Consider the following 27,664-nt stretch of genomic DNA (forward strand, 5'->3'; position numbering starts at 1 on the left):
TCCTTTAGAGGGCAGGACACAGACTGTGACATGGAGGATGGGCAGCCAGGGCTGAAGGGACTGACATGCCTCCATCGTCGGCCCCCTGCCCTGCTCTGGCCTCACCTCCTGGAAGGGGTGGGGAAGGTTGAGAGGGGAGGCTTCTCTGGTTCTGCTCCACCCAGCCCTGGGGCTCACTCTCCTGGCCTGGCACAGAGCAGGCCCCAGTGAACTGTGCTGAGTGAATGAATGAGTGAGCTGTGGCTCCTGGGGACAGGGACAGCCTCTTCATTGGCAAAGCAGCCTCCCCCCACGCATCCCAATGCAGGAATTCCCTCAGCAGCCCTGGGGGGGTGGAGGTCGGGGTGCCCAGTACCGCTAGGGACAGGGAGTTCACTAACTGGGCAGCTCCTTCTGTCTCCAGACAGCTTTTCCCTATTAGAAAATCAATCCCAGATCTGCCTCCTACAGCTCCCCTGCCCCTCTCTGAGCCCAGAAACGGGACCTCTGCTTACAGAGACTGCCCCCCTCTTTCACCCCAGACCTGCTCAGTGACCCTTCCGTCTGTGCTCTCGCCACAGCCTCCAGGCTCAGGGAGGTGCAGCCTGTGACACTGACTTGCCGTGACGGCTCAGATAAAGCCTGTCCTCTCTGGGGCCACACTCCTCTGCCTCCCCCAGCGTGGGCTGCTGGGGGACACACCCTCAGGCTCTGTAAATATCAGCTGCCTCTTGTGGCCGTGACTTACTTCCCAGAGCTTTGAAAAGTCGGGGATGAGGACAGAGTGTCGTGCCTGGAGGTAAAGGTGACATCTTCACAGACAGCTTGGTCTCCTTGGTGGCAGGGCAACAGTACCCAGATCCTGCAATGACCTGTGGCCCAGCACACAGCACTGGGGGGCTGTGGCTGAACCTCTTCTGCCCCCTTGGACCAGTCCATAGCGCAGGCATTGCCCGGGCCTTGGTCAGGAACCTGGGAGTTGTCACAACCCGCTCTTCCTCCCCCTGAGCCCTCACCTCTAATGGTCCCCAAGTCCTTAGACTCCTCCCTCTGCCTACCTGGCAGTCTGGGCCTTTCCCCACTTCCTCTGCCACCGCTTCCTGGACACCACAGCAGCACCTGCCTGATTCCGTTCTCTCCCTCCAGTCCACTCTCGGTTCTGCAGCCAAGTGCTCTTTTTGAAGATGCAAAGCTACGTCTTCCCTTGCTCAGCATTCCGCAGCGATGCCCACCCTCACGGGATCAAGTCTTAACTGACATTCAGGGCCCTTCAAGACCTAACGTGCACCTGTCTCTTCTCCAGCCCCAGGTCTCCCCATCCCCTGCCCCCAAACCCTAGGACTCTATGCTCCAGCCACACCTGGAAGGAGAAGCTTCATGTTCTTGCACACGCGGTTCCCTTGGCCTGGAAGGCCCCACCTTTGCTTCTCCAACCCCACTAACCTCTAGAGTCACCATTTCCAGGGAGCCCCACCCCCGCCCAACCACGGGTGAGTCAGACCCTCCTCTGGGCTTTCCCTCCATCTCTGTCCTTGTGACTCTTTACCATGCTGGCCTGATTTAAAGTCTGTGGTTCACAATGCGGACCATGAGCCTCAGGGGGACAGGGGCGGGGGAGGGGGCAGGGGTACCTGGCTGGGGCCTGTGGAGGACAGCGGTGGGTGGGGGCTGTCTCTGGGCTTTGAACGTGCCCACTGCCCTCCCACCCTGTGCTGAGTTCCCAGCTCCTCCTGCCGTACGTGCCCGTGCTTGGTGTTTCTGTGAGTCCCAAGGGAGTGCCTGGTGTAGACTGGAGCTTTCAGTCTTAGCTCCAATGTTCCCTGAAGGTTTGTTCTGTGCCGGGTGCCCTGCTTGGACCTGAGGGGCATCTACAGGTAGAAAAGCAGGCCCTTTCCTGGGAGCACTGGCCCCCTAACTAATGTGTGACCTTCTCTGAGCCTCAGCTTCCTCTGCTATGAAGAGGGTAGAGGGCCCAAGACCCTTCCCCGTGACCTTGGGCACATCTGTGCTGTGGCTAGGGTCAGATATGGCCTCGCAGGACCCTGAGAATACAGTCTAGACCAGAACTTCCTCTCCGCCAGGCCTCTGGAGCCCTGGGCCAAGCTTCGCAGGGACTGGGGGGTGAGCAGGGATTTTGTTCTCTTTTCCATGAAAATGCCCACCCCGGCGTTTGCCCAATGCTTTGGTGCTGCCATGTGCTTACCCACGAGTAACGTGACCAACTCATCCTGGTCTGTTTGGAACTGTTGGGGGTTTTTTTGGCAGTCTTCCTCAGAATGCATATTCTGGTTTTAAAACTAAAAATTCCACATCTTGGGAATCCCTTCAGTCCTGGGCAAACTGGGACACTTGACCAGTCTATCTGTGCCCCGCAAATCCCAGCCAGTGCCCTCCCCAGGTCTGTAGCAGGGCTTCCCCGTTCTTTGTGCACTCTGCCAGCTGGGCACGGCTCCCCTACACACAAAGAAAAGGCCGATTTCTTCCCCACGTTTTGGGAATATTCAAGGGAGAAATAGAGCTCTTGGAAGGTCTGGAAGAATCAGGGCCGAGCACCCTGGGTGGGGAGCTGTGTGGACAGGGCCAGGAGGCCTGGCCACTGTTACAGATTCTGCCTTCCACACAGCTGTGCGTCGGTCCATCTTGGTCCGGCTCAGCTCACGTAGATACCGTGCAAATCACAGCATTGATGTGCCCGCCTTGTGTTCCTGCTGCCACGTAGACTCTGCAGGGCATTCTCCTGTCTGTCCATGTCCCATTTCGGCCTCACTACTCTCAAGTGGAGGGCAGGACTGAGATCCTTATTCTCACCTTAAATAGGAAGAAGCTGGGGACACTGATCATTTGCCTTTCACAAGCCCCTACAGTTGACAAAGCCCTTCCCACGTGTTGCCCCCAGCCTCACAGTAGCCCTCTGGAGGCGGCCTGGCAGGAATTACTGTACCCGTTTTACAGATGGAGACATCGGCTCCTCTTTGGCGGGGAGAAGGGAAGACAAATGGGTGGCCATGGTGTATGTGTTGTAAGTGGGGGTCGCTGGCTGGCCAGTCCTCTTCCCCCACCCCGACGCCCACTCTGTCAATGTCTTCATCAGTAGGAAGAGATGGAGACAGATGGAAGTGAAGGGAGAGACACAGAAGGGGCAGAGGGGGATGGGTGGGGTGGGGGGAGCACTGGGGAGGCAAGGGGAGGGGAGGGGTCCAAGAGTGTCGCCACTTCCTCTTGTGGTTCTCACAGTCTGTCTGCACCGATTCCTGACAGATGGAGGGAAGGGGAGAGCTGGTGCCAAGAGGCTGTCACCGCAGGCGGGCAGAGCTGGGGGAGGGTGCTTTGTGGCCAGGGTTTGTATGGAGAGGGGGAAGCAGCTGGTGGTCTGGCTGCTAGGCCTCCTTGGAGCCCGCTCCCCAGGAACTGTTGGGGGACAAGAGAGTGGGTGGGGGGGGTGAGCCTGCCACCTGCCTGGGACTGGCTGTGCCTTTGCCTGGGTCCAGGCAGAGGCGGCTACCCCTCCCTCCTTCCTCTACACCCTGCTGCTAGCTGGGCCCTCCCACCAGGGATACCTCCTGCCCACCCCTCACTGGGCGTTGGGGGTGGGCAAGGGCTCTGGGGGCTGGTGCTGAGGTACGGTCAAGGTGGACCAGGGCAGGGGGCCCTTGGATCATGGAGGGCAGGGAGTTCAGAGCAGGGTAGGGCCTGGGCTGCACATCTGTCAGCCAGAGCCCTGCCCCTCACCGAGCTGCCCCGCATGCTTCCCAAGTCCCCTTCATGGCGAAGGGCTTCCTGCATGTCCCCCTGGCTCTGACGCATTTACAGGGGCAGGCAGTCCTGACCTGAGGCCTCCTTAGAGTGTGGCTTTCTCCACGTGGGGTTGGCCTCACACCCCTTCCCATCCCCCAGTGCCTGACACAGGGCTCGGCACAGAGGAGGGACCCAGCGAATGCTTGCTGAAGGAATGAATGGATGCCCTGCTTGCACACCTCCTGGGACAGAGACTCACTCCTTTATAAGAAAGTTCTTTCTGGTTGTGTCCTGAGAGGCCCGTGGGTCCCAGGCCTGTGGGAACACAGACCCTGGCTGACCCTGCTGCCTCAGAGCAGCCCTGGAAAGGCCAGAGGCTCCTTCGGGCCTGCCCAGCCCCCCTGGTCCCCACGGACTGGGTCTCCCTGCACTAATCCCGGGTCATCGGTAGTCATGGCCATCATGTACTGAGCCCTGACTCTGGCCAGGCGATCTCTCATTCAGTCCTCACAGCAGCCCCATCAGGCACGTACTGTTTTTATCCCCATTTTACAGGGGAGAAAAATGAGGTAGAAGGTGACTCCCTCGAGGTCATGCACACTAGTTAGGAGACTAAATGTCCGAGCCAGGAGGGTGGAAGGTGGGCTGGGGTGGGCCAGGAAGGCCTCCCCACTGGAACATGGGGTGGGGCGGCACTGGGGCTTTTCTGGAGGTGGAACCTGCCCCAGCCCCTGTCTCCTCCCTCCTCCCTACACTATTCCCAGGTGAGACCCAGGGGCCTGGGGCCCAGAGTCCTGTCCCCTGGGAGGCCAGGTGTGGGTGTGCTCCAGGGTGGAGCCCACAGTCTTTGAACTGACAGCACAGCTCACTACCCTGTTCAGCAACCACAGACGTCTACAGGGTGATGGCTGGGGCCTGAGTGGCTGCCATCTTCTCTGGTGAGGTGTTGGGGCAGGTGGGTGGGGGCTGGGCCTCCTTGCTGCTGCCTACAGTGGTCTGCTCAGAGGCATCATCCCTATTCATATTAAAATGGCAATCATTAATGATAAATGACAGCGTGCCTGCCCTGTGCCATGGCTGGGCTGGGTGCCCTGGGGAAAGCTGAGAGGAGAGGAGGTGGTATCACTAGTACCTCCCACTATCTTTCTCTCTTCCCCAGAGCCTGACATAGGCCGGGCGCTCAGGGGCAGCTTAGTAAAGTCTCGAAGACAGAAAAACAGGGCCCTGGGCCCCCCTGATGGGATGCCCACCGCCCACGGGCACCCTGCTCCCCTTCCTCCCTCGTCCACAGATTGATTCTGTGAACAGCATCGCAAGCCCTATGCCCACCCCAGCACGGCCCCACGGCCTGCCCTTCCCCTCACCATGGCGTGGCCTCCTCAGCTCCACCTACTGTGTGACGGTGTCTCTCGGGGGTGTGACCTACTCACCCAAGGTCACACAGCAAGTGAGTTGAACAAGTCACCTCCCCTCTCAGTGCCTCGGTTTCCTCACCTGCACAGTGGAGTTATGGCAGTCCCTACCTAAAGAGCTGTGGTTGGGAGGTGAGCACAGCACCCAGCTTGCCCTCACGCACCTCTGCTCTCCATGCATGACGTCAGGAGTTCTTTAACAGCCCCGTGAGGGGAGATTTGTCCTGTCCCTTTGCTGAGAGGATGATGAGGCACAGAGAAGCACCCAAGGGTACACAGCACATGAGTGGCAGCAGCAGGACTCGAACCTGGGTCTCTCTCACTCCAAGGCCCATGTGTGTTAGTCACTGCGCCAGGCAGGGGACGAAGGACTTGGCCTGAGAGCACCCTTGGCATTGGAGTTGCAGAGGCTCCGGGCTCCCTGTGCTGATCTCCTGCAAGCCCCCGGCCCCCGGCACATCTGCCAGCAGCTCTGAGAGCCCTCCCTGGGCCTCCCGCCTCCCACAGGAGCAGGGAAGCGGCAGGCAAGGTCCTTGGTGGCGAGGACAGGGGATTTCCCGACTCTAGTTGAGATCTGTCACAACATTAATGTTAATTAAGCCTTGTTAATTCAGCCCTCTGCTTACACAGAGCCCCTGACAGCAAATTACTCATAAGTGAGGCAGTAAATTTACTGCTGCGTTTTCCCAAACATTCGGCAGCAAAGACCGTGCCCCAGGTAAGGCAGAGCAAAGGCCTGGAGGGCGAGTGATGCTTGGCGGCTGCTAGCCTGAACCCCCGGGACCCTCATGGCCCAGACAACCGGGTGGTGCTCCTTGGCAGACCTGGGTGAGGATCAATTCTGGTCCCCTCGGACCAGACTGCCTGGAGATGGAGGGAGCTCCCTGTCACTGCAAGACAGGGATGGGGCGGGGAGCAGAGGGCCGGGCAGAGGGCCTGTGACGCCTGCCTTATTCCCATCTTGCACAGCAGACGGCTTTGTAGCTCTGTGCTTTGTACATGTCCTGTTCCCTTTGGTTCCTCCCACGGTACCTTGAAGTGTGCTCTGCACACAGTAGGGCTCAGTAAAGGCTCATTTGGATTTGAATGTGAAGCCCCCAAACCCACCGTGGTGGCAGTAGACACGCTCTCACTGCAGCACAGTCACAGGAGCACCCGTGGCCCCGCAGGGGCTGAGCTCCCTGTGTCCTGCGGCATTCAGGCAGGACCAGGCAGCCCTGCCAGGGGTGCCGGGAGGGGGTCTTTCTGTGTCCTGGGTTGCGGGGGCACTCTTGGAACCAGGAGGGGCCCACATTCTGGGCAGGAAGCCTGTGACCCCAGGCCCCTGTGCTAGGCTAGGTATCCACCCATCAGGTGAGGGGGAAGCCTTTCCTGGGTGCAGTGGGACACCCCTGTCGCCCCCTAAATCCTGCTTCCCTCCTTGGCCTCAGGCTAGGCCATGCCTGGGCATTTGGAATAAACCCAGCCTTTGGGTACATAGAATTTTTTTTTAATTAATTAGAGCATTAAATGGTAGCCCTCGGGGAGAATCCCACCATCTGGCTGTCACAGGAGAGGCAGGAAAATCTATGCATATTTGCCTGCAGTGTGCGTGAGCATCATGTGAAGCCAACTGTGCATGTGTGGGTATGTTGTCTGTGTGCTGCGGTGTGTGCACAACATGGCATGTGCGTCTGTGTTTAGTATGTAGTGCACATGAGTGCAAGGGGGTGGTGTGTGCCTCACTGTGTGCACCTGTGCCCATCTGCAAGTACCTGAGTGTCTGCACGTCTGTCTGAGCATGCTTCTGCGTGTGTGGTCTGTGCCCAGGCCTGGCTTTTTGGCACAGTGAGTTAGGCTGGGCCATGTGCAGAGACGGAGTGGGCCTCTCGACCCCTCCTGGCTGAGGTGGTGGTCACAGATAGCTGTGCAGAAGGTGGGACAGGCGTAGGTTTGGCAAGTGCACAGCTGGCCTTTGCGGGGTGGGCAGGGTAGGAATCTTTGTCCCTTGTGTGACAGATGGGGGAACCGAGGCCTGGGGCCCAAGCTCCGGGCTCCCTATGTGGTGCTCTTTCTGTTCCAGTGGGTCATTGCCCTGTCTAGCACCTGTGCCTTTGGCATCCTTCATGCTATTGGATTTTCATGGAGGCTCAGAGAGGTTCCTGAGAGGATACCACCCCCATTTTTCAGGGTTGCTCAGGGGCAAGGTCAGGACTCCCACTGCAGATGCTGTGTTTGTCCCATTTCATGGAGAAGGCATCTGGGCTGCAGGAGAATGCTGGGCCTCATGGCCTGATTACTTGCTGTTTGACCTGGGCCCATCCTGTCCCTCTCTGGACCTCATGGGGTGGTTGTCAGTACTAAAGAGTCGTGCAATGGGCTTTGTAAACCACGAGGTGAGGTAAAGTGGACAGACGAGGGCCTGGCCCAGAGGTAGCCATCACTCTATGATCAGGACCAGAACTGAGGCCTGAGTCCACGTGTGCCCAGGGTTTCCTGAGGAGCAGGCCGGGAGGTGGGGCCCAGGACAAAGGCTGGTGCCCTCCCCAGCCTGGCAGACTGAATCTTTCCCCAGAACATCTGCCTGGTTGCTAGCACTGCCCTCCAGCTCCAGCCCCCATGTGTGGCTTGTGGCGACGAACCAGAGCAGGAATGGGCTCAGAGAGCAGTGGGACCGAACCCCTCATCCAACAGATGGTGACATGGAGGCCCAGAGAGGGCAAATGGCTTGCCTGAGGCCACACAGCTGCTCAGGGGTAAAGCTGGGACCAGAGCCCAGGCCTCCCAGCCCCTGGCTCTGTTCTCCTTGGTACTGCACCACTATTTTGGAAAGGGAGAAAGGGCACGCAAGAGGTGGTTCATATACCTGGAGAGAAGGATTGGGGGTGCCATCGAATGGAGAGAATTTAGAATGGACTGAAGCCCAGGTCATTATGTATGAATGCAGATTTTAAAGCAATGTTTTAACAATTGTTTTTACTATGTGTACAGACTGCTGGATGGTAAATACGGTTTGTATCTTGGGCTATAAATTCTGTATAGATAGAAAAGACCCAAGCCCCAAATTGCATACGTTCATTCATTCATTCACACCTACACCCTTGGTGCCTGCCTGTGTAGACCTTGTCCTGCTTCCAACGAGCTGCTAATCTGGTAGGGAAAGATAGTGGAGTGACAGCAACACAGGGGCATGAGGCTATGGGCCAGAAGAGGTCTCTGATCCCACATGGGGTCATGGAAGGCTTCCCAGTAGATGGAGGAGGAGGGTCCTCCACTCCCAACTCCCAAAGAATGAGGAAGGGGTGCACATCAGACACCCTGGCCTCGCATGAGCTCAACCTTGGGCAGGTCCACCATTCTTCCAGAAACGAGTGGCTGGGCACCTTCCAGCTCCCCTCCCCTCCCACACTACTGCCCCTGGGCTGGGGCCCCTGCGCATGGTGGAGGAGAGGCCGTCCTAGAGGAGCTCTCTGTGGGGCTTAGGAGAGACTGGTGTGGGGCAGGGGTGGAGGCAGCAGGGAAGGTAGGTGGCTGGACCTCCCCTCACTGCCTGTGTGTCCAAGTGGGTCAGTCTTGGCTGTGCCCTGCTTGGGGTTGTAGTCATTGTGGGATTAGCTGGGGAAGCTTCTTCTGAAATGGCTGCCCTGTGAGCCCAGCCGGCTGCCTGGTGATGATCCCCTCCTCCTCCACCCTTTTCTCCAAGGAACAGCCCTTCTACTTTATCCATGGAGAAAATGAGTCAGAGAACCAAGTGGCCCAGGATGGCAGAGGTTAGGCTCCTGATGGCCTTTAAAAACTTTCAAAACTTCTTGTGTACAAGCCTGGAGGTGGGGGTGCGGCCACATTGGCTGCAGAGAGTGAGGAGGAGCCTCCATCGCTGAATATTTTCCCTATGCCAAGCCCTGTGTTGGACACTGATGTATGTTATCAGTGCCCAACCAGCTACCCTGCAGGTCAAGATTTCCCATCACATTTTGAGAGGAGGAAAACAGGCTCAGAGAGGTCAAGGAACCTGACTGAGATCACATAGCTAGTAAGAGACAGAGCCGGAATTTGAGCCCCGGGTTCCTTAACCTGATCCCGGTGGGAGGAGGGCCACAGCAGGCAGCAGACTAGAATCTTCCAAATCTCTGTGCTAAGGAGGAAATGTTCACCTGGAGAAAAGACCAAGGTGAGTGGAATGTCCTGGGGCAGCCGGCAGTGCTCACTGGACTGTTTCAGAAGTGGCTTCCCCTTCCTCCAAGCTGCATTGGGACCTGTCTTATTGGGGGAATCACGCCGGCTCAGCACCCCAGGACGCTGGGCACCCTGTGTAGGGGGCTCTGAGAAGTGGCGGGTGTAGCTGAGGTCTGGGCCAGGGTGCCAGCAGGCAGGGAGGGTGTGCTGGGCACCTGGCCCTACCTCCCCTGCTTGCCTCCCATGAGGCTGGATGCACCGAGCTGTGGCTCGGGCCATTAACTCTGCCCATACTGCTTGCCCTGCGACTGGCCTCACGTGGGTCCTCCCAGGACCAACACTCTGCGACACGGCCACCCCCTGAAGGTCTTGCCAGCATCTGGCAGGGTACCTGGCACACAGTAGGCTCACTACTTGATTCTTTTGGCTTCCAGAAGCAGCGGCCTGAGACCTTCCAGTTAGGACAGGTGTCAGCGGAAGCTTGGGACTGGATGGGGCTGGGCGAGGGGAGCTCTCCTGAAGTGGGCCTGGGGGCCCCTGCCCCGAGCATTTGCCAAGCGCCAGTGGCTGCACGTGGGCCTGCCTTCCCTCCCCCACTTTGGCACGGCTGTCTCCTAGGAAACGGAGAATTCTCCCTCATTCCCATCATTAGGGTGCCAGGGCAAACAAATGGCCTAATCCAGATGAGCCCTGGGCCACAATCACACTCTCTTTTGGGTTTTTTTCTTTATTTCTAGCAATTTCAAGAAGTCTGAAGTAATTGGTATTCCACGCAGGTTCACAGAACTGCTGCCTCCTCTGTATTATGCCTTAATTTCCTTTATCACATAGCACGTTGGAATTAATCGCCCCTCTCTTTCCTTTTCCCACCGAAACCTATCACCAGCCTGTCTGCTGGTTAAAGTCATTTCGTGGCAGCTCTTGGCTCCTTTCCACTTCCCTGGGAATCTTTCCGACCAGAGCCAAAGAACAAGGAGGGGTGAAAAATCCATTTGTACAAAGTGGGGATCTCCTGTTGAGAACTTATTTCCCTCCCTGTTCAAGAGGAAGGAACGTGTTCAGCCTCCAGCCGGCACAGCTGACTGAGTCCCCTGTCGCTGAGAGCATTCGAGAGGGTAGAATGGCCATATGTCAGCCGTGGCAACAGAGGATTCCTGCGCTGGCGGGGTGGGGGAAGGGGCGGGCCTTTGCCACCCCTGACACCTAGGTTAGAGTCTGTGATTCAAAGCTTCTAGGATTCTGTTTGTGAGTCTAAGATTTGTGATTTCAAAATTGGAAAGATTCTGTGACTCCGTGGTCCTAACATTTGGCCGAATAGGTCTAAGTACTTTTTAGATTGTGCGTTCTATGATTCTAAGATCCTCTCCTGACACAGGAGATCCTGTTCTGCGATTCTAAAGCCGTCTTGCCGTTCCTTGAGTCTCTTAAGCTGCCGTTCTGTTCCTGACTGGGTCTCGGGAGGGAGTGTAATTGCTTTGCTGAGGCTGCCTTGGGAGTGTGACCTCTGGTCAATCCAGGCTTCCCTGGCCTCATTTTCCCCATCTATGAAATTCAAGGGCTAGGCCCCGTGACCTCCAGGGCCGAGTGCCAGGAATGTTCTGCCTGCAGCCCCCTTTGGCTCCTCCTGAGTCCTCCCACAGAGCCCCTGTAGCCTGGCCACTGCCCAGGCCTCTCCCACTCCAGCAGGAAGGCAGCCCAGCACTCCCCCAAAGTCCCAGCAGGAAAGGTGGGGAAGTGGGGGTTGTAAGAAATAAATCATATCATTGACAAGAGCTCTGCCTGCCTTTGTGGGGCTGTGCTGTTCACCATTTAATTTCAACATCTACAATCGCTTTTAATCCTCACCACCTGAGATTGTTAGCCCCACTATATAGGGGAGGCTCTGAGAGGTTAAGTAACTTACCTGCAGTCGCATAGGTTGTTCTCAGGGCCTCACTTTTTTTTTTTCCAGACAGAGTCCCGCTCTGTCCCCTGGCTGGAGTGCAGTGGCATCATCATAGCTCACTGCAACCTCAAATTCCAGGGCTCAAGCGATCCTCCTGCCTCAGCCTCCTGAGTAGCTGGGACTACAGGCATGCACCATGATGCCTGGCTAATTTTTCTCTCTCTCTCTATATATATATAGTTGTCCAGATAATTTTTTTAGTTGTCCAGATAATTTCTTTCTATTTTTAGTAGAGACGGGGTCTCGCTCTTGCTCAGGCTGGTCCTGAACTCCTGAGCTCAAACAACCCACCCGCCTCGGCCTCCCAGAGCCACCGCGCCTCACTTTGAGTCACTTGCAGTGAGCTCAACCACAGGTGCAGGCTGGAGTCAGGACAGGAGAAGCCAACCAGGCCACTGTGATGTGGCGATTTCAGGGAGGGCTCCTGCCCCGGGGTCATCTCTTCCAGGAATCTGCTGCTGAGTGGAGTTCATACTTCCCTGCTGGAACCAACCCCTGAGGAGGTTAAAGGGCTTCAGAGAATGGGCCTCATTTCCTTCCAAATGCGCCAAGAAACTGTAGATAGCCTTCTCCATCTGCTTGGAGAATCTGCCTTTTTCTTCTGGATCAAACAAGATTTCTCAGGGTGGGCTTCCTCAGGCCCCACTGCTGCCAGCCAGAATCACTCCTTTCCTTGAGGTCCAGTGCAAAGCCTCTCTCTTCCAGGCAGGGAACCCCCAGCCCTGCCTCCTCTCCCTCCAGCAGCCCTTGCTTGCAGAGAAGGGGGAAGCTGGGTGAGGCTTGGACACCTCCAAGTGTAGCGTCCTTGTTCTACAGCTGGGGCTCTGAGGCCCAGGGAGGGCAAATGAGAGTCTTCGGCCACTCAGTGACTTCATCCTCGATTCTAATCAAGACCCACTTACCTTGTTCTGGGTTGTGGCTGCTACATCTGGGGTTCTCCTTTCCTCAATTTGTCTATAAATTCTGTGAAGGAAGGCCCACCTCCCATATTTTTCCTTTCCTTATATGGCATTAGGGATGAGACAGCCTGGGTTCTGGTCCTGCCTCTAGCTATGTGACCTTAGAACAGTCATTGCCTTTTAAGGGTTTTTGCTTCCTCACCTCTCAAAGGGGTGGTGCCCTCTGCCCACCTCACAGAGCTACCCTGAGGAGCCAGGCCGAGGGGCTGGGGCTGGGGTCCCCAACCTGTCACTCCACTCTGCATCCACTTCCCAGTCTGCTAGATTTTCTCAGGGCTCACCACCTGGCAGCACACCTGTCTCCCCTCCTGGAAGCGGGTGTTGACTACACTGGCCCACACCACTCAGCCCTGCCCCTCACACCAGAAGGCCCTCATCTGTCCCCTGCACTCCCACCTCCAATAGTACACATGGGAAACCTGTCATCTCCTGTCTAGATGAGGAGACTGAGGCACAGGAGAGTAAGGGACTTGTCCAGGGCCGCCCCCGAGGTCAAGGGCAGCCTGCAGGAGTGCCCAGGGCTCCCGAGGCCCAGGCCATTCAGAGGCTCAGCCAACCCAGGCCTGGCTTTGTGGAACTCTCCAGAGAAGCCCTGTGACGGGCTTTCCCACAGCTGAGGGCTCAGCTACCACAAGATGAGACTGGGAAGGGTTTGCACGTCCCCGAGCCCAGCTCTGTGACAGTGACTGAGCCGTGAGCCCAGGCCCTGGGCTGGGGCTCTGCTCACTCCTGCTTTGTCAAAGGGTGGGGAGTATTAGGTGGGGGACGTTGTCAGACACCATCGGCAGCTGATGCTTGAGCTGGCCTCGAGGGGTGGGGAGGGTTTTGCCAGGTGGAGCTGCAAGAGTAAAGGCACGTGGTGGGAAGGCCCGTGGTTTGTCCGTGACCGCTGAGTGGTTATGGGAGCAAGTAGCAGGGCAGCTGGACGAGTTCCTGGGCACACTGGTAAGGTGCTTCAGCATATTCTAGCGGGGATGGGAAGCCTGCAGGACAGGGAAAGATGGCCTTTGGGAGGACAGTGGCAACCGGCTCTGGATTTACAGCCCCTGGTGCCAAAGGGGTGGACTGTGAGGTCCTGGGGACCAAGCCATCGTTCCCTCCCTGTCAGCCTCGCTCTGGGCCTGGTGGGGGTAAAACCATACCTAAAATGGAGAGGAACTCAGAGCTCATCTTGTTCAATCCATCATGCCATGAAGAGGGCAAGGGACTACACAAAGGCCACATAATAGAGCCAGCACCCCAGGCCAGAGGTGGCAGATAGCCCAATGCTGACCCCGTTCTCGGTGAAATAGTCTCAACCTCTCTCAAAATAAGCCGCAGCCTCTCTGGTACAGGGCTCGGCAACTTCACAGGTGACAGTTTAGCCTGCAGACCTCCTGCTGGGCCCCCAGGTGGGCAGAGACTCCTTGGGTGCCCAGTATAGGGCTAGGGGTGACAGCTCACACCAGCCTCCTGGGCAGGGCCTGCCCCTCACTCCCTGGTGAGAAGCCCAGGGCCCAACACGGGAGCACCCCAGAGAGGCAGCAGTCCTGGCACCAGGAGATGGATTTCCCAATTACAGATGTCTCTCTCTGCCTGTATGTCACCGGGATGGGCCAATGGGGCTCCCCTTGGGAAATGCTTCTCTTACCAGCCAAATTGGTGAAAGCATTTGCATTTTCCATTTAGCTAGTGCTGCTTCGCAGCCTGTGCAGCCACTGCCTGGTGGGCGGAGGGTGCTGCATCAACACTGCTGCTGACAGCAGGGGCCAGACTGCCCTGACTGCCTGTGGGTAGGGAGAAGGGGAAGGAACTCACCGCTCCTCCCCCCGACAGGCAGGGGTCATGGCTCAATCATTCACTTCCTTCAGGCAGCGTCTGTACTTTGTGGGTTCTCGGGCCCCTCTGGCCTGGCCTGTCTCCTTGGCCCTGGCTGCAGAGTTCCACTCCGGGAGCCCTGGGCTTCCCACTTGCCGTTGTTGGGGTCGGCGAGCCCAGAGAGGCCTGCCCAGTGTCCCACAACGTGTTGGCAGCAGAGCAGGGCCAGAATGAGACCTGGAGCCTTCTCAGCTGCAAAAGCAGCAGCGGAAGAGATGCTCCTTCCCTCAGGGGTTGGTGGCAAGGAGAGCAGGGCCTGGAATGTGGGGCTCCAAGGTCTGCCCGAGGAAGGCAGAGCCATGGACCCCTGAGCTTCCGGGGGCCTAGGGGGTTATCCCAGAAGGCCTCCTGGTCAGAGGAGGCTGAGTTTCCATTGGGGTGGGTCAGGAGCTCCCCAGCAGCATGGAGGAAGAACTGAGGCTGGCAGCCAGGCAGGACTCTGGGCTGGAGGCCCCAACACATTTCCCAGCCTTGCCTTCTGCCCTCTGGAGGCTTCTACTTTGAGAAAGCCATGAGTTTTCTTCTAGCTGTTTCCCTGGGACCTCTAATCCCATTGCCAAGGGGGTGGCCACAACCCAGGGCGGGGCTGGTCTGAGCCTGGGCAGGAAAGGGGCCACTTCCTCAGGGTGCCACCTGCTCCCTAAGCAGCACCCCTGGCATCACAATTGGTCCCTTCGCAGGTGCCGCCAGGGACCCACCCCGCCCACCTCTCCCCGACACCCACCTCCTCCCAGCCCCCCAGCCGTCCCTGGCTCGATACCTCCTGCATCCGCAAATCACTGGAACAGGAAGATGCCTTTGTCATCTGTCCCTCGGAGACGCTCATCTTCCCTGTGGCGACAGGGAGGCCCACATACCCCAGTGAGGGCTTGGGCCTCCCTTGGTGACAGTGGGGCCAGCGTCGGCAGTGTCTGTGAGCAGCTGGGAAGTACTGGGGCCTGGAGGAGGGACTTGGCTGTGGGAAGCCCCAGGGGACCCTTTTGGAGGGTTTGGAACAGCACCAAGAACCACAACCCATCTGTGTCGTGGGGTCTCAGATCCAGAAAAGTCAGCTGGAGGGGCCCTTAGAGATTTGTTCATATGGGAAACTGAAGCCCAGAGTGGGAGAGATCACATGGCTTGTTAGAAGTGTGTGGCCATAGATGTTCTTTGAGCACCGGCTTGGCATCAGACCCTTTGTGAGGTGGTGTGAGGGAGACACTGAGATGAAGGAAATGACTGTTGTGGGGCCAGGGGACACTCGGGCTGAGGACATTGAAGAACGGGCCCTGGGCCAGGGGACAGGGGCTTGGTTCAAGTTCTGGCTCCGACCCTGCTGGCTGAGAAGTCTTGCTCAGGTGCCTGTCCCTTTCTGGGGCTCCCTCCTGTCCTCGTCTAGTGGGTGGCAACACCCTGGAAGGGCCCCCAGCTGGGGTCTGCTGAGGGTGAAGACCCCATCTCTTCATCCGGGACGGTGGTGTGGGCTGCTCATGGAGTGACATCTGTGTCCTCTGCCCCGGCTGCAGGACACTGCTGGTCCTGACGCTCGCTCCCCGGCCTGCCCTCAGCTCAGCCCTCTCCCAGGAAGTTGTCCCTGTGGCCGCCTCCCATGCAGCCTCCCCAACCCTTCTACCTCATTTTGACACCTTGGTGTTTTGGGGGCTTTTGTCTTATGATGCGGCCTGGTTGGAATGTGTAACTCCTTAGCGGAATGGGTTGGGGGAAAAGGGAAGCTGGAGAATTTTGAGGGAAACATTTCCCAACCTTACCAAAGACATTTCTCCCCACAGCACCCGCTTTGTTCGTTCGTGCTTTCCCTGGAGCCTTCGTGTGCCTGTGCTCCTCCCCAGCACCTGCAGCGTCCTGGGCTCCTCCTCCTCCCCAGGTGGGATGGGAGGGTGGGGGAGAAAGCGAATTCAGATGTCACCTGCTGATGGATGGCGGTGGCTTGAGCCCCAGAGCCCGCTGAGCAGCACAAAGCCAGGGGCTGAGCCCCGCCCAGCACACTGGTGGGTGCCGGCTCCCGTGCCCTGCTGTCGGGACACTGTGGGAACAGTTTTCTTTCTCAGCACCGCCCAGTGCCATAAGGTCAGAGACCATCGGAGTGTAGGCGCTTGGACTCAGATGACAGTCCTTTGCAGGGCAGGCATCCAGGCCATCCGCAGCTTCCCGGCAGCAGCTGTCACAGAGTCTCATCACGGGGGCTTGGGGCGGGCAGATCCGAGTGTCGTGGTCTTGGAACCTTGGGGCCTTAGCGAGTTAGAACCAGAGACAGATGGAAGCTGTCTTAAATGTTATAGTAGACCCGCAGGATCGTTAAACCAAGGGGTTTGGGAATATCACATGCCCAGGGAGGAGTTCGGATTTGGACCAAGTGCTGCCGTACCCCGAAGCTGCTGACGGTGGGCTGCGAGCCTCAGGTTCCTGGATGCCGCAGCAGGGCTGTTGAGGGGTTGGTGAGGAAACAGCGGATGGAGTCCCCCGCCCTGCTTCCAACAGTGCAGCTCCATTTTTATCTGTTTTATGCTGGAGTTTCACTTGGAAAAAGGGTTCTTCTGCTTAAAAAATCAAGTTTGCCAAGCCCTGTGCTGAGCCCCAGCTCCATGCCAGGACTCGCCACAGCCTGAGAGGGTGGCTCAGGCAGTGGGCGGACAGGCGGCAGGCCAGGGCGTCCCGGGTGGGGGCGCAGGCTGCTCTGGGCCACCGTCTCCTCCCCCTCTCACTCCTGCTGTGTTGTTTCTGCAGCCAGAGAACACTCTGGGTCTGTCGTCCCCTTGACTGGGGTGGCAGTTTAATAGTAGCTTCCTGGGCTGTCATTTAAATCTGCCTGCCAGGTTAGTAGGCCAGGGGCGGGCTGGCACGCCCCCGGCCCCCACCCCGGATCTCCGTTCTGCTGGCAGCAGTCGTCTTGGCAACGCCAGGGCCTGGTGAGCTCTACCGAAGGGCAACCGTGGGGGGAGCAGCCCTTTCATCTCCCGCCTCGGGTACAAGTGGCCCAGCTGCCTTACGGCTGGGCTGTGGGGCTGGAGCCAGGCTACCCGGTGCTGCCGGCCTGCAAGAGGAAGTGGGAATAGCGCAGTCCCTTTGGGCACCGGGCTCCAAGGTGGGGGCTTTATATCTTTGCTCTCAGTCTCTCAACTGCCCCAGGAGGGGAAGGGACCTGCCCCCACCTTTCTTGTGTGTCTCTGCTCTGCCCTCTAAGAATATTCCCTGCCCACAGAAACTAGAGGGCAGACAGCGCCTGTGTATTTGACATCTCTCTCATCTCCCTGTTCTGGGGGGGCTGGTATCATTCCCTTCTCTCCCATCCTGGGCCCTGCTCTAGACACATCCCTGCTCTGAGGACCGGGTCTCTCCAGTGGGGTCCCCTCGGCTTCACTCTGGGCTCAGTGCTCTCTGAACACCTTTCCCTGTTTTTCATGGCCTAGTGGGGCTGGCCCAGAGACAGATGACTGGGTACCAGACTCTGCAGTGTGAACGTGGGCCAGTCCTTCCCTTTTCTGGGCCTCATCTTCTCATGCGCAGGATGAGAGGTTTGCACCACAGCAGTGTTCCCCCAGGTCGTGGCATCTGAAAAAGGAGTTCTTTGGTTAAAAAGTTTGGAAGTGTTGGAGGAAACATAGTCAATCAGATATCTTTACTGCAGGCCTTCTCAGGGCCTTTAGTAAGCCAGTGGTCATCATGAATCTCCAAGGGGGAAACTAGTAAGTGCCTATCCCAAATGTCTGGCTGGCTGGCCACCCCTGCTCTCTCTCCTGCCCTCTGCCCTTCCCTTCCTTTGCTAGGGCCAGTTGTCTGTCTTGCACAGCCTCACCAGATCCCAAGGGGAGCTCGGGCAACTTAGAGTGATAGGTTTTGCTGGCCGCTAGACAGCAGCCCTGTGCTTAGCAAGAGGCTGGATGAGTCCCTGCGTGAGCTCAAGGAAAGCCAGGCCCCTATGCTGGGCCTTGGAGGGCTAAGCCCCTAATGACCACTCTGCTGGCTCCTCCACAGCCTGGGCCCTGCCATCCATCTTCCTGGGATGCCCTTCATTGCTCTCTGCACCCCACGGCTTGGCTAACTCCTCTTCCCTGACCCCTGGGCTGGGGCAGGTGGCCCTCCCCTGGCTTCCTGGCCACACAGTGGGACTGGGAGCCAGTATCTGGGTTCAAGCACAGCCCTCCCATAGACGTGTGCTGTGACCTCGAGCAGTCACTTCTCTCTGGGCCTTGGCTTTCAGGCTTACAAGATGGGGGAGGGTATAGGGGGCTTCAGGACCGTGGGATCTGACGTGGCGGCACATTCTGATTGCTGAGTGGAAGCTGCACTGGGCAGCCCTGACTGATCTTTGTTTTGAAGCTTCCTGTCCGCACGGGGGCTGCGGGACGAGCGTGGGTAGGGGACAACAGTGTGCGGGATGTATATCGTCTCGGGGCAGGATGCCTCTGGCGTCAGGGAAGCTGGGAGGTGCTGGGGGGGCCTTCAGACTCAGCGCCACACCTCCATTTCCTGATGAGGAGGCAGGTCTAGATGGGTTGACTGGTGGACCCAGTGTCGCACACACAGCAGCTGGGGCCAGGGCTGTGACTTCCCACACCTCAAACTTGCACCTTTTTGCTTTTCAGTTCATAAAGCCCTGGCACTATCCTTCACCTATTTGCTCCTCACAACAACCCTGTGTGTTTCATGAGGCAGGGATAGTACCCTTGAATGCAGATGAAGAAAGTGAGGCTCAGAGAAGTCGTGTAACTTGCGAAGGTCACACAGCCTACGATTGGCAGAGCAGAATTTGATAGACCATGGACTGTCTGACGCTTTCCTTGGCCTGTGTTCTTGTTACAAACAGCAGCTCCGACTTCCTTTGTCCTGGATTTCCCACTCTCCCCGACTCTGCCCTGGGGCTGGCCCCTCCTCACTGCCCTCTGGAATCCCCAGTCCTTTGTGGCAGCCCATCTGTTGCCATGGCACCAGATTATGATGTCGCAGACCCTGGATGACTATGTATCACTCCTGGGCTGTGGAGTACAGGGACTCACAGAGGTGGGCATTGTCCAAGGGGCAGACTGGCATGGAGGGACATAAATCCCTGGAAACAGGGAGCCGTGGCCTTGAGCCCAGCTGGGGAATCGCCCTGGGAACCGGAGCCAAGGCCAGGAGAGTGGAGGTCGGGCGTGGCTCGCTCTGCTCTGACAGCCTTGGAACGACTGCTCAGCCCTCATCTCTTGGCTGGGCTGGTACGGCCTCTCGATGAGGGACTCTAGTAGGCTCATCACACTGACCGACCCGACACTGGATGTTCACTGCACTCCCCCAGCGGAGTCTTTTGCCTGCTGTCCCTGCGGCAGTGCTGCGTGGGGAAGCCACATCCCCACCTGCCCAGGTCCACCCAGTGAGGAGGTGGCTGTGCCCGTGTTCGGTCTCAGCTCCGCCTCCAAGTCCGTCCATGTGGTTACACTTCTGACAGGCCCTGGGAGGTGGTTTAGTCTGAAACCTGAAATGGACCGTGCTGCTTCCGTTTCCCATGGTGGTCCCTTAGCAGGGCACAAGTCACCGCGGGCCCAGGTTATTCTGCTGCACGTTTCTGGGCACGTTCCAGACCTGCATTTGCCTCTCTGGGGCCCTCGTTCTTAGCCTAGTAACACTGGGGCGGCTGAGGGCCGTCGGTGGGAAGAACCCAAGCTTTGGCAGCTGCCACACAGAGTTGAAATCCCACTTTTGCCACCCACCACCCTCACTTCTTTGAGCCTCAATTTCCTCTTCTATAAAATGGGATTAATATCAGCTACCAGGATAGCTGCGAGGAGTGGCTGAGTGAAAAGTGAAAAGTGCCAGGCCAGAGCCAGGGTGGAAATGTCCAAACTGGTCTAGACAGTGAACAAATCTGTCCCCCAAAACACCACCACGGGACACCCGTCCCTGCAGCTGCCATTTCCTGGGCCTGGCTGACCTCAGAGCTGCCCTTCAGGGCTCTGCTGGTACTTTGGCTGCTCTGGCCTCCCTGCCCACTGCCTGCCAGGGCTTGGCACATGGAAGCCGAGCTCACCCCTGGGCTTCCAGAATGCCAGGGAGGGAAGGGTTCCTGGAGGGCATCTGGCTGTCCTGTGCCCAATGACAGCCCCTTCATCACCTTCTTCGAGCCACCTTGCTGTTCTGGGCGCTGCCTGGTCACACGTCCTTGCCAGACTTGCCCACTTGCTCTGAACTCCCAGAGACTGAGCCGGGCTGATTCTCTTCTGTGTTCCCAGTGCAGAACCTGGAACAGACGCGAGGCTCCTTGAATACCGAACTGAAGCTTCCACAGGCCCTTGCCACCTGCTTTGGGGCTTTTCTTCCACATCTAGTACCGCTGAGGAAACCCTGGGCCTGGGTTTCCTTACGTGTCAAGTGGGTACAAAACAGGCCCTTTGTCAGGAGGTTTCCTGGGTGAAGGACCTGGCACAGAGACTGGCACACAGGGGGCGCTCGGTGGAGGTTGGAACAGGAAGGAGGAAAAGCTAGATGCACGTTTCTCCTTTGGACACCGAGCTTGTGGAGGGAAATGCCCAGGTGCGGGGCTGATTATGGTACTTACTTTCCGTGCATACAATAGGTGGCACTGGTATCTGTCAAGGACAGCAGCCTCCTCTCAGCACAGAGGGCACAGGGAAAGCCACCTAGGGCCCTGGGCTAAGAGGCAAGATAGCTGGTTCTTACCCTTGCCTTGCTGTGTTTCTCTGGGCCAGCACCTTTCCCTCTCTGGGCCTTAGTCACCCCATCTGTAGGTGGAGTCTGATTCCTGTAGTTTTTTCTAGCCCTGCACGTACAGAGGCATTCATCTAAGGCAAGTGTGAAGAAAACTCATCTCAGAACACAGATGCGCTGCAAGGATTCCGTTGAAAAGAAAGGCAGAAATGGAACAGAGTCAGGGGACCCAGTCTCTCTCCGCAAACCCCTGCCAGGCTGCCCAGAGCAGGGGGAGCCGTCATGTGGCCCCAGAAGCCGCCAGAGGCCCCAGGGGTAGATTAAATAAAGCTGGCACATGGGAGGTAGCTTCCCAGGGTGAAGGTGAGTCCCAGCCCTGGAGCCATGGGCGCAGAGGCCGGGCAGCTACGTTTGTATCTGGGTCAGCGTCCCCCACTGAGATCCACCCTGAGTTACGTCTTTGCTAAATCCGGCATAGTCCCCGTGCTGGAGGGACAAGGAAGAAAGCAAATCACACTGGACTGTGTGGATCAGTGATGATTTAGAGCAGAAGTCATCAAACTATAGACCACAGGCCAAATACAGCCTATTGCCTGTTTTTTATAAAGTTTTACTGAAACACAGCCATGCTCACTCATTTACCTATTGTCTGTGGCTGCTTCTGCCCCTTAACAGCAGAGTTGAATAGTGTGACAGACCATATAGCCCTCAAAGCCTAAAATATCTAAAATTTGCCAACCTCTGCCCTAGAGGGACATTCAGGGGATTATGGAAGCTCGTGGTGGTGGGGGCTGGCCAAGACTGGATGTGATCAGGGACGGCTTCTTGGAGGAAGTGGTATCTAAGCCCAGTGTGTAATGGAAAGTAGGCAGAGTTGGGGAAAATGGCTTTCAGACAGAGGACAGCTTGAGCAAGGTGTGATGGTATAATAGCATGGGGGTGCAGGGACCCACCAGCTGTTGAGGTGGGGCCAGATTGGGAAGTGTGGGGAGGGGCCTGGCCCCTCATCCCCTGGGGACAGGCCGCATCCTGGTGGCCCCTGAGGTTACATCTAGCCCCAAGGTTATCATTCAAGGGGGCAGGGGAAGGACTTTGGAGGTCTGGGCTCCCCACGGCCTGGGGTGAGTCACTGCTGTGCTGAGGTTTCCTCCTTTGGGCTGAAAGGAGACCTCTCCCTCCATTGCTGGGCCTCCTGCTCTGGAACTACCATACTGGGAAGATTATATCTTACCAAATCAGCCCCTTCTTCCTATTGAAGAAACCGAGGGCCAGAAGAGCAATGATTTGCTTGAGGGCACACAGCAAAACACAGCCCAGCCCAGACTCAACATCCAGCCCTTGCAGGGAGTTCCCTGCCCAGCGCCCACTCTCTCACCTTGCTGCTCTGCAGCAGGTCCTGACCACGGCCCAAGCGTGGGCAGGTTGCGTGTAAATCGAACGCAGATTTGATGCAGATGCGCCCCCCACGATTCGGAGGCCCAGGGCTGCTGTGGAAGATGCTACAAGTCACAGCTGGGGTGCTCGAGGCCTCCTTCCCAGTCTCTCCCCACCTGCGGGGGGTAGCCAGGCAGCCCCAGATCCCCCGTGAAAGCCTGTCAGGGCAACTGCCCTCACCCCTGCCCCGCCTGCCAGATGTGGTCTGTGCTGGGCGATGATGCTTAGGAAGGAGCTGGGGCTCCCGGCCAGCACGGAGCAATACTAACGGGGCATCCTAGGACATGGACAGCCCTCTTTTGTCCCTTCCCCGACCCGGAAACTCTGGTTCCTCTCAGGACAAGGCACAGGGACAAGGCAGAGAGTCTTGGGCTGGGGCTGGTACCCACATTTTGTCCTAGCTCTGCTACCAGCTGTGCGATCTCAGCCTGCTACATCCCGTGTGGGCACCGAAGCTCCATTTCTTTTGCTTCTAATTTCAGACTCAAAGCATGAAAACAGCAATAGCTGCTACTCACCAAGCATCTGCTCCGTGTCAGAATCTGTTGCATGTTCCTCATACACTATAACTTCTTGTTACTCCTTCTCAGTCTTTTGTTTTCTTCTCCCCGTTATATAGATAAGAAAACAGGCTCAGAGGTTAAGTAATGTCCTCGAGGGCACACAGCTAGGAGCAGAAGGAGCAGAACTGGGATGCAAAGCCCGGTGCAGCGTAGCCCGGTGCAGCTCAGGGGCACGAGCTCCCTGGTGCTTGCAGAAGGGGCCTCAGCTGCAGGCCTGGTTGGGGGAGGTGGCGCAAGGCAGGTCAAGGGACTGAGAACTGGCTCAAAGAGCTAGAACAGCTGCCACAGGGCATCAGGGAGGGCTTCCTGGAGGTGATGACAGGGGAACTAGACTTTGAAGGAAGAGACGGGTGTGGTGAATCCTGTCACCCTTGCTAGACTGGAGCTATTTGACTTGGAGCGCAGGGCCAGGGTGTCACCTGTCTTCACGTGGTGTTCAGTAAGTGCCTGTGGAATGAATAAGCGTTTCTGTCCTGTCCTCTCACCTTGGTCTACGAGGCTCCCTGGCCTCGTGGGGCTGTGGGGAGTCCTGTGGTCCAGCTTTCAGACCAACCACATTCTGGTCACCCCCTGCCACCTGACTGTGTGTCCTAGAAAACCCTCCGGTGCCCACCAACCACATCATGCTCTCCTTGCCCCGCAGCCAAGACGACCTGTGGCGACAGCGACTTCACCTGTGACAGCGGCCACTGCGTACCCGAGCGCTGGAAGTGCGACGGCGAGGAGGAGTGTCCCGACGGCTCGGATGAGTCCGAGACCACCTGCAGTGAGTCCGGCCCCGTGGGCTGGGGGAGGGTGGGCCTTGCCCTGGGCCTCAGTTTCCTCAGCAGATCTTCCTTGTTGGGAGGTTGGGAGGCTCAGGTGGGGTGATCAGTTGGACACTTCGTGCCATGTCCTTGGGGGGCTCCTGGTAAGTAGTCAGGCGCGTCCAGTTGCTGGTTTCTGCTTACCTGTTTCTGGGCTCTCTCCACAGCCCTCTTTCAGTGGCACCTGTGCCTGCAGCGCCGGGAGCTGCACGCACGCTCTCGGCGAACATCTCCAGGCCTTCCCCACTGTGGCTCTTTGAGGACCCCGATCACAATTCCAGCAGTGCTAATGGCATCTGGCGCTTAATGAGCACTTACTGTGTGCTCAGCTTTGTGTGCACCGATGCCTTTTACACCCCCACAGCAGCCTCCTGAGGCAGGTGCTACCACTTTCTGAATTGTGTAAAGGAGAACAGTGGAGCTCAGAGAGGTTGAGTGACTTGCCCAAGGCCACCCAGCCAGGACTCTGAGGCCCTGCCCTTTCCTCTGACCTGGGTGAGCTGAGCCTAGGAGCCCCTGCCTCCATGGCTGGCAGGGTGGCAGCAGAGGCAGCCAGGGGTGAGGTGGGAGGGCCGGAGCCAAGCCCCAGGCCTGCCTCCTACACTCAGGGCTTTGTTTCTCCATGATTTATTTTCCAGGCCCTAATCCTCAAAGCAAACTTACACCCAGCAGGTCATTCCGTGACATTTGTTAAATTAAAAAGGAGATGAGAAGAGGGCAGGGAAGGACCCAGCGGTCCAGGGGCAGAGCTTCAGCACGAGCCTCAGACAAAAGGCTTGGGGTGGGGGGAACGCGTGGAGGATGTGGGGCTGGCGGAGACCCGGGATCCCCTCTTTAGGGGTAACAGTCGCCCTAGAGGCAGAGGTGGGGACAATGGAGACCAGAGTCCCATCCAGGGCTGCTGCCGGTGATAACTGGGTTTCCTCGTCTCCTAGCAACAGAGCTACCAGTCTCCGTGTAACGGAAAGAGAAAGGGAGAGAGAGAAAGGCAGAGCAGAGCAACCCCCGCCTGAGACAAGAGAGCCCTCATTTCCCAGTCCGGCTGCCCCTGCCCTCGGGCCCTCCTCCTCTGCAGGGCAGGGCGGCGAGCCCCATCGTTTCCTCACCCCACCAAGCATCCAAACTCCATGCTGTCCTAGAGGCCCCAGGCAGGAGGGAAGCCCAGTGCTTTGTGCTGAGCTTCAGAGGGAACAAAGCCCTGCCATGCCCACTTGTGACTTTCATCCTCCTGGCAGCCTTGGGAGGGAGGTGGATCCCCAGGCAGAGAGAAAGAAACTGAGGCTGGCGTAGGCTCGGCTACTTGCCCAAGGCTGCCCCGTGAACAAGAGGCAGAGTCGTGCGCGGCCTGGAGTATGCATTTGGGGAGGGGGGCTGTGGCCACAGGGCCTTTTCCACCGCTGCAGTCAGCCAGCTCCGCCACCATACCCAATTCCGGCAGCTGCCCCAGACACAGGGGCAGACAGGGAAGGAGAGAGGAGCCTTATCGTGGTCGCTGGTGGGGACCGCCTTGCTGCCCAAGGGCTGTGCTCCCCCTTCTCCCTGCATCTCTGTCTCTGTGTGTTGATGTCTCTTTCCGTCCCTCCGCAGGGCTGCCCACCCGCCTCCCTTTCCTGCTCATCCACTCTCCTCGTGCTTCCTCTCGCCATCTCTCCTCCCTGTCCTACCCCGTTTCCCTCTGTCCTTCTCCCTCTCTCCCATCCCAGCATGTGCTGCCTTCCCACCCTCTGGGCTGTGCAGAGGCCCTCCTGCCTCACCCCTCCTGTCTCCGAGTCCCACTTGTGACAGCTGAAGAACTGGAGGCTCAGAGAAGTCGATAGACTTGTTTCAAAGACACACAGCTTGTTCATGGCAGGTCTACCTTCCGTGACAAAAGACAGGCTTATCGAGCTCCCTGAGATTTAACAAGGCACCCTTGGGAGCAGCAGCCAAGTTAGCACCCTAGGAGACAAGAGGCCCAGCTCTCCTGTGGGCCGTCCCAGTTATTTGCTGTGAGATACTGCATATACCTTCCCACCCCTCTCGGGCCCTAATCTCTTAACATTCCGGAATTCCAAAGACTTCACAACTCCTAGATTCCTGAACTCTGTATTCTGAGACCCTCTTTCTCCCCTGCCTCTGCCTAGCTCAGGTGCAAGGGCCAGGACCCCCACTTTCTGTGCAGTTACATTGGTCAGAGGGAGGCAAGGCCCGTGGGTGGGGAGGGGACTGCCTGGAGGAGGTTGGCCAGAGTGGGACGTCAAGGGTCAGGCAGAACTTAGGGCACAGGACCTGGTAGCAGGCTTGCTCGCTGCTTCCCAACTGAATGAGAACCCAGCAGCCAACCTGCTGTCCATTTAATTGGTGTTGCCATAGCAACTAACATAGCCTACCAGTTCCTGGAGCTGTGCCAGCTCCCAGGATAGAGCCCCACTCCCCAACCCTAAAAGAAAGATTATAGATAGTAAGCCAAGTTAGTTTGGTATCTGATATGGTTGGGTTCAGGTCCTTTAACCTGTGAGACCTCCAGCAAGTTGTGCAATCTTCCTGAGCCTCAGTTTACTCACCTGTAAAATGGTATCGTACAAGTGAATAGTGTAAGTGAAAGGGAGGTGGGAGCAGGTCCGAATTCTTTTGTTCTGCCCACTGTGTTGCCTGCCCCTAGCTGGCCCGCGTTTTTCCCGGCTCTGATTCTCTCTGGTTTTGGGTTCTGTGCTTATCAAATATAGCCAGGAATCACAATGAAAAAGCCCAGAACATTTGCCTAATGAAAGTAGCATTTCAGCTCTAATTATAGCTCACTTGATTGGGAACTGTTTCTGACCCACCTTTAGACATCTGTTGGGAGGGGCGAGGGCTGGGCGGGGCGGGGGAGGATGGTTCAAGGTGAGTTGCGGTTCTGGGTGCTACTTATTTGAATATGGAGGGGTTTTTTTTCATGCATCTTAGAACCTTTCCACCTGGAAGGGGGACCTCTCTGATTAATCAGGCTCACCTGCCTATTATAGATCAGGAAACGGAGGCCCAGAGATTTTTTGGAGACCACCCAGCAAGTTAGGAACTGACCCAGCTAGAAGCATTTTGCCTGGCCCTGTATGAAGGAGCTTGATAGAACTACCCCTGCACGAGGAGGTGGTCCCATGCTGTGCTTTCTGGGGCAAGAGCTGGAGTGAGTGACACGGGTAGTTCCCACCACCCGAGTCTCTGGTCTGTTGGAGCTGGCAGTCCCCGTCTGGAGGTTGTCTGCCCCTAAAACTCGCTTGAGTTGACACTGTAGATGTGCTCGATCAACAAGCATCCAACAAGTACTTTCATTCTTTTATTCAACAGACATTTCCCCTTTTGTTAATTTGTGAACTTATAAACTGCGAAAAGTACCAATGGATTTGGATTTCTGGGGCAGGATTCTCTGGGAATTTATACATGCCTTCAGCTACTCCAGAATGGAGTTTCAAGCCCCCTCGCCAACTCTGGAGGGTTCCTGTTGTCTGAGAGACAGTGGGGTTCTTCACTCCTGCCTCTCAGAACCTGGGGTACTTGGACAGCATCTGTCACAGAGCGGGAGGCTTTTCTGGGAAGGGGCTGCGTCGTGGTGGCCCATGCGGACTCACAACGTACATTCCCCAGTGGTGTAACTGGGCACCCCCACCAGCCAGCCATTCATGAATAAAACAAGGACAAGTGTTTTCTGAGCTCCTAGTTTGTTCCAGGCTCTGTGCGTAGGGATTTCCGTGTATTTCTTCATTTAAACCTCACACCAACCCTAGGAGATTATTCAACCCCATTCGCAGATGAGGGGAGCCAGCGTGCAGAGGTGAAAGTGACTTGCCTAAGGACCTTAGTGTTAGTGAGTGAAATTTGAACCCAGGTCTGTCTGACTCTAAAACCCCTGCTCTTTCTCCTACCTCGAGCTGCCTGGGGGCCTTTGGCTCCAATTATCCTGAAAGTGGCCATCACATGGCCATCATGTAGAACCTGCGAAGGCTCAGTGAGCCCCCTCCCTCCAGTGACTCCTCTCCAGCCCAGAGGTGCCGGGGAGACAACAGTGTCTACCTTTCTCGTGTGCAGTGGGTAGGTGCAATAACTTAAGCAGTGTGTTTGGACCTAGATGGAAGTCCAGCTCTACCTCTCACCACAAGACTTTGAACAAACAAATTACTGTCTCTGAGCTTTGCCCTCTTCATCCATAAACTGGAGGTAATCA

General features: G+C 57.2%; 1 protein-coding gene across 5 annotated transcripts in view; it reads left to right on the plus strand.

The window, feature by feature from the left end:
* LRP8 (low density lipoprotein receptor-related protein 8, apolipoprotein e receptor) overlaps positions 1-27,664 on the plus strand; it is an 80,715-nt gene that overhangs the window by 14,153 nt on the left and 38,898 nt on the right. For all 5 annotated transcript variants that reach the window (XM_012639351.1, XM_012639352.1, XM_012639355.1 and 2 more), the window contains exon 3: positions 23,322-23,444. In XM_012639351.1, coding sequence (XP_012494805.1) covers positions 23,322-23,444 — 123 coding nt within the window. The remainder of the gene's footprint in view (positions 1-23,321; positions 23,445-27,664) is intronic.

This window comes from Propithecus coquereli, unplaced genomic scaffold (assembly GCF_000956105.1).
Source record: "Propithecus coquereli isolate 6110/MARCELLA unplaced genomic scaffold, Pcoq_1.0 Scaffold14, whole genome shotgun sequence".
Classification (NCBI taxonomy): Eukaryota; Metazoa; Chordata; class Mammalia; order Primates; family Indriidae; genus Propithecus; species Propithecus coquereli.